This window comes from Carcharodon carcharias, chromosome 26, assembly GCF_017639515.1.
Source record: "Carcharodon carcharias isolate sCarCar2 chromosome 26, sCarCar2.pri, whole genome shotgun sequence".
NCBI lineage: Eukaryota > Metazoa > Chordata > Chondrichthyes > Lamniformes > Lamnidae > Carcharodon > Carcharodon carcharias.
In genome coordinates this window covers 7,015,988-7,029,127 of record NC_054492.1, presented here as the reverse complement: position 1 = coordinate 7,029,127, position 13,140 = coordinate 7,015,988, and the positions used below count along the sequence as shown (strand labels likewise).

Genomic DNA, 13,140 nt, shown 5'->3' with positions numbered 1-13,140 from the left:
TCCTGGGGAAATACTGCACCAACTGGCCAATGTGGTGACATGCAATGAAACTTAGTTCAGCATGTTTCAAGGAGCAAGTAGGCCAAAATCAGCACAGCCAGCATGCCCAGAGGAAGGCCAGAGGTGGCACAGCTGCAGAAGTTCCCCAAGAACACACAATGTCAACATGAACTGCTAGTTCTGTGGAGGTCCCTCAATGGGACATTTCAGACAGGAGATGACCACAGAAGACGATGAAATCAATTACAGCTTGGACACACCCGAACAACCCAAAGAGCCCACCACTATTCCTCTATCCTTCTGTTATAAATAGAGGCCATATCACTTTTTAACCACTTTCTCAACCTGCCCTGCCACCTTCAACAATTTGTGCACATATACCACCTGGTCTGTGTTCCTGCGCCCCTTTAGAAATGTAAGCTTTATTTGATATTGCCTTTCCTCGTTCTTCCTACAAAAATGTATTACTTCACATTTCTCTGCATTAAATTTCATAATCAATAAGCTCCAGGACCAAATAACACCTCAGATGTCCATAATCTTCTAAAAATGGTTACTTACTGATCATGTTTCAGTCCTAATTTGGTTACAATAGTTTATTGTAAGAACGAACAATTAAAGGTAGCAATTTGAAATAAAAAACATGACCACATCCTCATTCAGATAAACCAATCGTTATCTAAATTGCTTATTTTGATAACGATAGACCAACAGAAATCTAATGAAACTAGTGCTTCAGAATAGCCACACCCCTATCCAAGCTGTTCCAAGACAGCTACAGCACTGGCATCTACTTGATAGTGTGGAAAATTGTCCAGGTGTGTCCTACCCACAAAAATAGGACAAATCCAATGCAGCTAATTGCCACCCCACTGGTCCAATTTCAATCAGCAGGAAAGTGAAGGTGACACTGACAGCACTATCAAGCAGCACTTACTTGGCAGTAACCTGTTCACTAATGCTCAGTTTGGGTTCTGTCAGGGCTACTTGACTCTAGACCTCATTACAGCCTTGGTCCAAACAGGGACAAGAGCTGAATTCAAAAGGTGTGGATAGAGTGACATCAAGTAGTATTTAATCGAGTGTGGCATCAAGGAGCCTTAGCAGAATCAAAGTCAACGGGAATTGGAGGACACCCCCCTGCCCCCCACCGCCATGCCCCCCGCCCCTAGACCTCCTGCTCCCCCGTCCCCACCACAGATGCAAGGCAAAGACCATCGTCAAAAGATATAATCTAACCATCTCCACTTGACACTCAATGGTATTACCATCGCTAAATCCCTCCCATCAACATCCTGTGGGTCACCAGTGACCAGAAACTTAACTGGGCCAGCAATATAAATATTTTGGCTACAAGAGAAGATCAGAGGTTAGAATTCTGCGGTGAGTAATCATGTTCTGACTCCCTAAAGCCTGTCCATCATCTACAGGGCACAAAGCACAAGTGTGATGGAATACTCTCCGTTTGCCTGGATGAGTGCAGCGCCAAAAGCACACTAAAGGCTCAACACCATCCAGGACAAAGCAACCTGCTTCATCGGCACCTGATCCACCACATTAAACATTCACTCCCTCCACCAATGGTGCACAGTGGTAGCAATGCATACCATCTACAAGATGCACAGCAGCGACTTGCAATGGCTCCTTCAATAGCATCTCCCAAGCCCACAACCTCTACCACCTAGAACAACAAAAGTAGCAGATGCATGGGAATACCACCACCTGCAAGTTCCCCTCCAAGCCACACAGTATCCTGACTCGACATACTGTTGCATCAGAGTTTTGGAACTCCCTTCCTCACAGTATTGAGTGTATTCTTGGACTATAACTGGTCAAGAAGGCAACTCACCTTCTCGAGGACAATTAAGAATATACAATAAATGCTGGCTTTGCCAGTGACACTCACATGCTGTGAATGAAAAAGAAAGCTTAATAGAAATACTTATGCAAAAATGCTGATTTTGTTGCAACTATCCCTCATACTGATGACATGCCACAATGTGTATATAACGCTGCAACTGATTACTGAGTGCTCGGGAACACTAATGTTGAAGCACAAACTGTATGCCCGAAACAATCAAACAGAAAAGCCAAGCGCCGTCCACTCAGAAATTTTTGATTCCTTGCAAGAGCTACTAAAGCTTGCATGTTCCATACAAAATTTCCTTTTCAAGAGATTGAGTTTGAGAGAATGCTACTGCCAAGGGACAAATCTCTGCTGTCATTATCTGTGAAAGTGCCAGAGATATTGTTTGATTCCGAGGCTTCTTATACATGCTGGAAAAGAGCTGCCGAGAGCTCCAATGGAACAGGTTACAAATCACTTTCCAAACCCATGACCACTAGCATCTAGAAGGACAAGAGCAGCAGACACATGGGGACACCATCACCTGTGAGTTCCCCTCCAAGTCACTCACCATCCTGACTTGAAAATATATCGCCGTTCCTTCACTGTCGCTGGGTCAAAATCCAGGAACGTCCTCCCTAACAGCACTGTGGATGTACCTACACCACATGGACTGCAACAGCTCAAGAAGGCAGCTCACCATCACCTTCTCAAGGGCAGTTAGGGATGGGCAATAAATGTTGGCCTAGCCAGTAATACCCACATCCCATGAGTGAATTCTAAATCATTATTATCCCATATTTTATTACCCCGTGACATCTTAAAACTCTTAATTTCAAAAATAAATGTAATTAGCTATTGTCTGTCAAAAATATAAGACTTAGGAGGAGCAGGAGTAGGCCATTCAGCCCCTCAAGCCTGCTCTGCATAGCAAGGTAACTGTTAATAAAATCATAGACCATAAGACACAGGAGCAGAAATTAGGCCATTCGGCCAATCGAGTCTGCTCTGCCATTCAATCATGGCTGATAAGTTTCTCAACCCCATTCTCCTGCCTTCTCCCTGTAACCTTTGATCCCCTTACCAATCAAGAACCTATCTATCTCAGTCTTAAATATACTCAATGACCTGGCCTCCCAGGTAACATGAAGATTAAAGTGTGAAAAGATAATGAACTTCAGATGTATGAAATGCAGTTTCCTTGTACAGAGTAGTGAGGAAATTGTAGCTATGTTTTTTCCCAATTAATGGAACAGGACAAAGTTGATGATAGTCAGAATGGAAATCTCTTCAAGGGAACTTGTGAAATATCATGATTACTTGAAGTGCAGCAGACTGAGCACACCTTTTGAAGCTCAGAAAAAATTTTGATTCCAGGAACAAAAGCAACACCTAAGCCTCTCCACCCTGGTTATCCAGTTACCTAGCCCCTCCCTCAGTTACCACACCTCCACCCTCGTTTACTGTTTCCCGCACCGCACCCACCCCCCCCAAAACCAGGACTACAATGGCCCCTTTCCCTGAAACACTCCACCTCAATCACCATGGATCCTCCACCTGTTCATCATTGCAGTCATAGCCCCAACCAGTTCCCCACCCTGCACGCGCGCACACACACAAACCTCCAGCCCATCATCACACACCCCACCACAAACCCCCCATCCCCAGTCACCCTGGCTCCTTCCAACCTTTGCCCCCACCATCAACCTGGCTATTCTGTCCCCTCCCCACCCACCCCCCAGTCACCCCGGCGGCCCAATACCACCACCCCCCCCAGTCACCCTGGGTGGCCCCGCCCCCTCCTCCACCTGAGCGGCCCCGCCCCCTCCTCCACCTGAGCGGCCCCGCCCCCTCCTCCACCTGAGCGGCCCCGCCCCCTCCTCCACCTGAGCGGCCCCGCCCCCTCCTCCACCTGAGCGGCCCCGCCCCCTCCTCCACCTGAGCGGCCCCGCCCCCTCCTCCACCTGAAGGAACCCCCTTCGTCACCCTGGACCCTCGTCAATGGCTGCCGCCCTTGCCGGTTTAAATGGAGCTGGAGCAAAAGCCGCGGGTGATTGTAAAGGTCTTACCCCGAGCGCCGCTTCCCTCCGCGGGCAGGCACAGCTCCTATCACCCTCACCTGCCCGGAGCCGGGTGTCACCGGGTTGCTCGGTGCTGTCAGAGCCACCGGTTCGGAAACCTCTGAGCTCATCTCGGCGGCCATGGGCACAATGAGCCGCGCGTAATGCGCAGGCGCCGAGCCGCCCCACGGACCCGGATCGGAGTGGGCGGAGCCAGAGAGGAGCGGGGGAGGGGAGGGGTGGGGTGTTACCAACCCTCAAGAACTACTCGGGAGGCTCCAGTGAATGAAACCTGTGGAATCAATTCTCGAGAAAACTCAAAGGGGACATTGCAGACAAAAATAATTCTCTTTCAACACTTTTGTTTATTGTTATAAAAATTTAGTTGGGAGAGAAAAAGCTGCTTGACTGACATATTATTCCAATATGCTGCCAGACCTGCTGAGTTTTTCCAGGTAATTCTGTTTTTGTTTTGGATTTCCAGCATCTGCAGTTTTTTGTTTTTATCTCTGGGTTTAACTGACTGTCACTCCTCTTCAAGAAATGCCTACCTTGAAGAAGTACTGCTCCTCTCTCCGTTCTGTCGAAGGGTCATGAGGACTCGAAACGTCAACTCTTTTCTTCTCCGCTGATGCTGCCAGACCTGCTGAGTTTTTCCCCAGGTAATTCTGTTTTTGCTTTGATTCAGGAGCTATATGTTCATGTATATATATAGATAAGTATCTAGAATGCCACATCACTCACAACAGCCTGTGTACAAAAACAACAAAGTACCCTTCCGCATCACATGGTGGGAGGTTGAAATGGAGTTGATGTCAGCTTCATTATTTGTCCAAAACTGTAATTATTTCAGACTACTGGGAACTCAGAACATAACATGGGTGTCCAGAATAAGACAAATGACATACGGGCTGAACTAGATTGAAAAAATTATTTCCTGAAAATTTGAAAGAAAATGGGTACCCAAAAAAATGCCCTGAAACCGAGCAACGTCTTGCTGAAGGCATATAGAGGAACTGAGGTTTGACAACTACGAACAACCCAAACTAGAGGAATACACAAAGGAAAAGATGTTAATTCCATGTTCTACGTCACTGAAACATGGGGGTGGGGTGGGGTTGGGATGGGTGGGTGGCAGATTGGGAAGGTGAGTTGGCAGCAGTGGCGTGGAGGGAGATTGCAGAATGGATGGGATGAGGGTGTCAGTTTTCGCTGTTGGGGTTTCTTATTGATTAATTACACTTTTTCCAGTTCACAGTGTACAGTTTATATGACAGCTTCTGGGGAAAGTGGAAACGATCCAGTTCTGGAGTTAAGGCCACACTGAATTTTTGCGCAAAATTCACAACAATTCAATCTACATTTTTCTTCAGCTGCTAGCAAATGTCTGATAAATCCTGGGGATAATGTCATTCACGTATAAGGGGCAGATGCCATTTATGATATATTGTGGGTTGGCACCAGAGAAATCAGAAAACTGATAGCATTCATATTGAAAGCTCTAATATCAGCTGAGACATCCAAAGATATGAATTAGGAGCAGGAGTAGGCCATTTGGTCCCTTTGAGCCTAGTCCACCATTTGATAGGATCATGGCTGATCTGACTGTGGCCTCAGCTCTACTTTCCTGTCTGACACCTATAATCTTGTTAGTCAAGAACATATTTAATTCATCCTTAAAAATATTCAATGACCTTGCCTCCATTGATCCCTGGGGAAGAGAATTCCACAGAGTAACCACCCTCTGAGAGAAAAAAAAATTCTCCTCATCTCCATCTTAAATGAGAGACCCCTTATTTTGAAACCATGTCTCCCAGTTCTTCTCCCATAAGGGAAAATTTTCTCTCAGCATCCGCTCTGTCAAGTCCCTTCAGGATCTTAAATGTTTCAATAAGATCACCTCTTATCCTTCTAAACTCCAATAGAGGCCCAACCTTTCCAATCTTCCCTCATAAGATAACTCCTTTATTCCAGAAATGAGTGCAATGAACATATTCTGAACTGTTTCTAATGCATTTCTTAAGTAAGGAGAGCAAAATTGTAATCCAGATGTCATCTCACCAAATCACTGTACAACTATAGCAGAACTTCCCTATTTTTATATAATATAAAAACAGAAAATGCTGGAAAATCTCAGCAAGTGTGGCAGCATCTGTGGAGATAAAAACAGAGTTAGCGCTTTTGAGTCCATATGACTTCTTCAGAGCTAGTCACACAGATTCAAGATGTTAACTCTGTTTCTCTCTCCACAGATGTTACCAGACCTGCTGAGTTTTTCCAGCATTTTCTATTTTTATTTCAGATTTCCAGCATCTGCAGTATTTTGCTTTTATTTCCTACTTTTGTATTGCATTCCCTTACAATATATATATATATATATACATAACAACATTCCATCCACCTCCTGAATCACTTGCTGTATATGCATACTAACTTTTTGTGATTCATCTACCATGACACCCAGATCTCTCTGTATCTCAGAATTCTGCAATCTCTCTCCATAAATAATACACTGCATTTCTATTCTTCTTGCCAAAGTGGACAAGTTCACATTTTCCCACATTATACTCCTCATCTCTGTTTAACTGGGTGACCTCTTACTCTGAGATTATCCCCTCTGGCGATAGAATCACCCATAAGGGGAAACAACCTCTCAGCACCTACCCTGTCAAGCTTCCTAAGAATCTTATATGTTTCAATAAGGTCACCTCTCATTCTTCTAAACTCCAATGAGTACAGGCCCAACCTACTCAACCTCTCCTCAGAAGAAAACCCCTCCAAACCTGGATAAATCCAGTGAACCTTCTCTGGACTGCCCCCAATGCCAGTATATCTTTCCTTAGATAAGAGGACCAAAATTGTTCACATTATTCTAACTAGCGCCTTGTATAGTTTTAGCAAGACTTTAGCAAGGCCAACATTCCATTTTCCTTCCCTATTACCTGTTGAACTTGTATGTTAGCTTTTTAGAATTAATGCACAATGACTCCCAAATCCCTCTGTGCTGCAGCCTTCTGCAGTCTTTCTCCATTTAAATAATACTCAACTCTTCTATTCTTCCTGCAAAAGTGCATAACCTCACATTTTCCCACATTATATTCCATCTGCCAAGTTTTTACCCACTCACTTAACCTGTCTATATCCCTTTGTAGTTTCCTTGTGTCATCCTCAACACCTGTCTTCCCACCTATTTTTGTGTCATCCACAAAGTTTCCGATAATACATTCACTTCCCTCATCTAAATCATTAATATATATTGTAAATAATTGAGGGCCCAGCACTGATCCCTGTGGCACTCCAAGTTGCCAGCCCGAAAATACTCCTCTTGTCCCAACTGTCTGACCTCTATTAGTTAGCCAATCCTCTATCCATGCTAATATACTACCCCAACACCGTGGGCTCTTATTAAGTAGCCTTATGTGCAGTATCTTGTCAAACGCCTTTTGAAAATCCAAGTATATTACATCTACTGGTTCCCCTTTATCTATCCTGCTTGTTGCCTCCTGAAAGAATTCTAATAAATTTGTTAGGCATGATTTCCCCTTCATGAAGCCATGCTGATTCTGCTTGATTAGGGCATGTATTTCTAAATGCTCTGTTATTACATCCTTTATAATAGACTCCAACATTTTCCCAATGGCAGATGTTAAGCTAATTGACCTATAGTTACCTGTTTTTTGTCTTCCTTTTTGAATAAGGGTGTTACATTGGCTGTTCTCCAATCCTCTGGGACTTTTCCAGAATCTAAAGATTCTTGGAAGATTACTACTAGTACATCTTTGTAGCTACTTCTTTTAATACCCTAAGATGCAACCCATCAGGTCCAGGGAACTTATTGGCCTTTAGCCCCATTAGTTTCCCTAGTACTTTTCCTCTAGTAATAGTTATTGTATTTATTTCCTCCCCACCCACCTCATCTTTACCTCTTAATTATTTAATATTTTTGAATGCTGTCAGTATCTTCTACCTTAAAGACTGAAGCAAAGTATTTATTCAACTCCTCTGCCATTTCTTGGTTCCCCATTACTATTTCCTTAGCCTCATTCTGTAAGGGGCCTATGTTTACTTTGGCCTCTCCCTTTTTTTATATATTTAAAGAAGCTCTTACTGTCCGTTTTTATATTACTTGCTAGTTTACCCTCAAAGTTTATTTTCTCCCTCTTTATTATTTTTTGGTCATCTTTTGTTGGTTTTTAAAACTTACCCAATCCTTTGGCTTACCCCTAATCTTTGCCACATTGTATGTTTTTTCTTGCAATTTGATACTGTCCTTAATTTCCTTGTTTAACCATGGTTGGTTTATCCCCTTTCTTGAATCCTTCTTCCTCACTGGGATAAAACTTTGATGAGAGTCATGAACTATTTTCTTAAACGTCTGCCATTGTTCATCAACGGTCTTTTCTGATTTCCTAGTCCACTCCAGCCAACTCTGCCCTCAGTTCTTCATAATTACCCTTACTTAATTTTAGCATAATTGTTTCCAACCCAAGTTTCTCACTCTCAAAATGAATGCTAAATTCTACTATATTATGGTCACTGTTTCCTAGGGGGATCCTTTACTGTGAGATCATTTACATATTATCTGATCCAAAATGGCCTGATCCCCGGTTGGATTCGCAACATATTGTTCTAGGAAACTGTCCTGAATACACTCTATGAATTCTTGCCCATGTCTACCTCTGCCAATTTGATTTTCCCAATCTATATGAAGTAAAGTCACCTATGATTAATGTACTGCCTTTTTTACATGCCCTCACTATCTCCTGAATTGTTTGCTGTCCTACAGTATAGCTACTGTCATCAGTGTCTTCTTCCACTTTTATTTCTTACCTCCACCCATATGGATCCTATATCTTCTGATCCAAGATCCTTTCTTGCTATCGTACTTATTTCATCTCGTACTAACAAAGCTACCCCACCACTCTTTCCTTCCTGCCTGCCCTTTCAAAAAGTCACACAACCCTGAATGTTTTGTTCCCAGCTTTGATCTCCTTGTAACCATGTCTCTGTAATGGCTATAAGATGATACTTATTAACCTCCATTTGTGCCGTTAATTCATTAATTTTGTTCCGAATACTATGGGCATTTAAGTAAAGGGCCATTAATTTTGCCCTTTTACCATTTTTTCCTCCTTTAACCCTATTTGCTGCTTTTTTTATGTTTGTACACCCTGACCCTTCCTGTCACACTCTGGGTATCATTACTTAAATAGCTGCCCTGCAAGGCTGTCATTTCTTTTTGCTTTGTAAGCCTATGTATTCCCTCTCCAGAACCCTCCCCCACTATCTATTTACTTTAAATCCGTTTCTACAACCCAGTTGCCAGGACATGGATCCCAGCACAGTTCAAGTGAAATCTGACCCCCGGATCAACTCCCTTCTGCCAAATGAACTGAAACCCATTCCTCCCACATCAATCTTTGAGCCACGCTTTTCACTCCTTGACTTTATTACCCTATGCCAGTTTGCCTGTGGCTCAGGTCGCAATCCCAAGATTATTACCTTGAAGGTTCTGCTTTATAATTTAGCTCCTAACTGTTCAAATTCCTTTAGCAGAACCTCTTTTCCTGTCCTATCAACGTCATTGGACCAATATGGACGATGACAACTGGATCCTGCCCCTCCCACTCCAATTTCCTCTCTAGCCCTGAGGAGATGTCCTTAACCCTGGCACCAGATAAGCAATACAGCCCTCAGTTCGCACGCTCATGGCTGCAGGGAACAGTATCTATCCCCCTAATTATACTGTCCCCTCCCACTACTATGATCCCATTTCCTCCCCCCCCCCCCATTTGAATGGCTCCCTGTACCATGGTGGCGTGATCAGTTTGCCCATCCTCTTTGCAGTCTCCATTCTCATCCACACAGCTTGCAAGAACCTTGTAACTGTTGGACAGTTGCAGGGGCCGAGGCTCCTCGAACACTAGCCCCTGGGCCCCCATACCTGCTTCACCTGCAGTCACACCCTCCTGTCCCTGATCACAGACCAAATTTGAGTGACCTAACCTGAGAGGTGTGACCACTTCCTGGAGCAAAGTGTCCAGGTAACTTGCCCCCTTCCTGATAAGGTGCAATGTCTGCAGCTTGGATTCCAGCTCCTCAACTCAGATCCAAAGTTCCTTGTGCTGCAAACACTTGGTACAGATGTATTTGCTCTGGATCACCTTGGTGTCCAGCAGCTCCCACATGCTGCAGCAGCAACACATCACCCGTCTTGCCATCACCATCGTGTTTTATTTAAGTTACTAATTAATTACTCTAGTATCCCCACTCTTTACACTTTATTACACTTATTTTTATACACATCAGTATCGATCTTATACATGAACTATCTTTAAGAGAAAGAGAAAAAGGACTAGAGACCTAAACACAAACTAAAGACCTTACTTTTACTTTAAAGACTAGACATTCTCACCAATCAGCTGCTCTCTGCACTCTTTTCCCTCTCACACTTTTGAATGGTCTCATATTCCTCTCTCACTCTTTCACTGTTAAAGGCCCCGCTCCTCTCGCATTTGGTCCCTGTAAATGACCATGCTGCTTCTCTCACACTCTCTCCCTATAAATGTACCAATACCAGGTGAACCCTTAAAAGCTCAGTTCAGTGGCCCATTCAGAATAGCAAAGAAACTCAGGGAAGTAAACCATCTAATTGAGATGCCAGACCTGGGGGAAAAGTAATAGCTGTGTCATGTCAACATGCAATATAAAAGCCAAGAAGGTGTCAAGCAGGTAATGACCTGTCCCATTGCCCCCAACCTAGAGGATGAAGGTAGCAGTGGGGATGAATTGGAGGGAGTCGTGGGTGAGGCCCACATTGAACCCCTACAACATGGCTAACCAACACAGAGATACGAGCGAACTTAGACTCCTTATTCACCTACCTTTTTTTAATCCATTCACAGGATGTGGGCTTCGCTGGCTGGGACAGCATTTATTGCCCATCCCTTTTTGCCCTTGAGAAGGTGGTGATGAGTTTCCTTCTTGAACTGCTGCAATCCATGTGGTGTAGGTACACCCACAGTGCTGTTAGGAAGGGAGTTCCAGGATTTTGACCCAGCGACAGTGAAGGAACAGCGATATATTTCCAAGTCAGGGTGGTGAGTGGCTTGGAGGGGAACTTCCAGGTGTTGATGTTCCGTTGTATCTACTGCCCTTGTAGATGGTAGTGGCCGTGGGTTTGGAAGGTGCTGTCTAAGGAGCCTTGATGAATTCCTGCATTGCATCTTATAGATGGTACACACTGCTGGTATTGTGCATCAGTGCTGGAGGGAGTGAATGGCACCACATCCACAAACAATCAAGCAGGCTGCTTTGTCCTGGAGGGTGTCAAGCTTCTTGAGTGTTGTGGGAGCTGCACTCATCCAGGCAGGTGGGGAGTATTCCATCACACTCCTGATTTGTGCCTTGTAGATGGTGGACAGCTTTAGGGGAGTCAGGAGGTGAGTTACTCATCACACGATTCCTAGCCTCTGACCTGCTCTTGTAGCCACAGTATTTATATGGCTAGTCTAGTTCAGTTTCTGGTCAATGGTAACCTCCAGGATATTGATAGTGGGGTTTCAGGGATGGTAATGCCATCGAACATCAAGTGGTGATGGTTGGATTCTCTCTTGTTTGAAATAGTCATTGCCTGGCACTTGTGTGGTGTGAATGTTACTTGCCACTTGTCAGCCCAAGCCTGGATATTGTCCAGGCCTTGCTGCATTTGGACATGGACTGCTTCTGTATCTGAGGAGTTGCGAATGGTGCTGAACATTGTTCAATCATCAATGAACATCCCCACTTCTGACCTTATGATGGAAGGAAGGTCATTGATGAAGCAGCTGAAGATGTTTGGGCCGAGGACATTACCCTGAGGAACTCCTGCGGTGATGTCCTGGAGCTGATATGATTGACCCCCAACAACCACAGCCATCTTCCTTAGTGCTAGATATGACTCCAACCAGCAGAGGGTTTGTCTCTGATTCCCATTAACTCCACTTTAGCTCAGGGTCCTTGATGCCACATGTGATCAAACGCTGCCTTGATGTCAATAAGAGTCACTCTCACCTCACCTCGGGAGTTCAGCTCCTTTATCCATGTTTGAACCAAGACTGTAATGAGGTCAGGAGCTGAATGGCCCTGGTGGAACCCAAACTGGACATCAGTGAGCAGGTTATTGCTAAGCAAATGCCGCTGGTTAGCTCTGTTGATGACCCCTTCCATTACTTTACTGATGATTGAGAGTAGACTGATGGGGCGGTAATTGGCTGGGTTGGATTTGTCCTGCTTTTTTTTGTGTACAGGACGTACCTGGGCAATTTTCCACCTAGCTGAGTAGATGTCTGTGTTGTAGCTGTACTGGAACAGCTTGGCTAGGGGCGCAACAAGTTCTGGAGCACAAGTCTTCAGTACTATTGCAGGAATGTTGTCAGGGCCCATAGCCTTTGCAGTATCCAGTGCCTTCAGCTGTTTCTTGATATCATGTGGAGTGAATCGAATTCGCTGAAGACTGGCATCTGTGATGCTGGGGACCTCCAGAGGAGGCCAAGATGGATCATCCACTCGGCATTTCTGGCTGAAGATTTTAGCAAATAATTCAGCCTTATATTTTGCACTGATGTGCTGGGCTCCTCCATCATTATGGATGGGGATATTTGCGGAGCCTCCTCCTCCTGTAAGTTGCTTAATTGTCCACCACCATTCACGACTAGATGTGGCAGTGCTTAGATCTGATCCTTTGGCTGTGGGATTTTTTAGCTCTGTCTATCGCTTGCTGATTATGCTGCTTGGCATGCAAGTAATCCTGTGTTACAACTTCACCAGGTTGACACCTCATTTTTAGGTATACCTGGTGCTGCTCCTGGCGTGCCCTCCTGCACTCTTCATTGAACCAGGATCGATCTCCTGGCTTGATGGTAATGATAGAGTGGGGGGAATATGCCAGGCCATGAGGTTACAGATTGTGTTCAAGTGCAATTCTGCTGCTGCTGTTGGCCCACAGCACCTCATGGTTGCCCATCCTGAGTTGCTAGATCTGTGTGAAATTTATCCCATTTAGCACGGGTGGTAGTGCCACACAACACGATGGAGGGTATCCTTAATGTGAAGGCAGGACTTCATCTCCACAAGGACTATGCGGTGATCACTCCTACTGATACTGTCAAGGGCAAATGCAGGTTGGTAAGGATGAGGTCAAGTATGTTTTTCCCTCATGTTGGTTCCTTCACCACCTGCTGCAGACCCAGTTTA

General features: G+C 44.6%; 1 protein-coding gene across 8 annotated transcripts in view; it reads right to left on the bottom strand.

Moving 5' to 3' along the window:
• arnt2 (aryl-hydrocarbon receptor nuclear translocator 2) overlaps positions 1 to 4,073 on the bottom strand; it is a 355,307-nt gene extending 351,234 nt beyond the window's left edge. For 6 of the 8 annotated variants that reach the window (XR_005941438.1, XR_005941437.1, XR_005941439.1 and 3 more), the window contains exon 1: positions 3,916 to 4,065. Coding sequence is in view for 4 of the 8 variants with exons in the window: in XM_041174966.1 (XP_041030900.1) it covers positions 3,916 to 4,049 (134 nt within the window). In the remaining 4 variants the exon portion in view is untranslated. Of the gene's footprint in view, positions 1 to 3,915 lie in introns of all 8 variants that reach the window. The other 2 variants (XM_041174967.1, XM_041174965.1) reach the window with 2 other exon arrangements.
• Between the last annotated feature and the right edge of the window lie 9,067 nt (positions 4,074 to 13,140).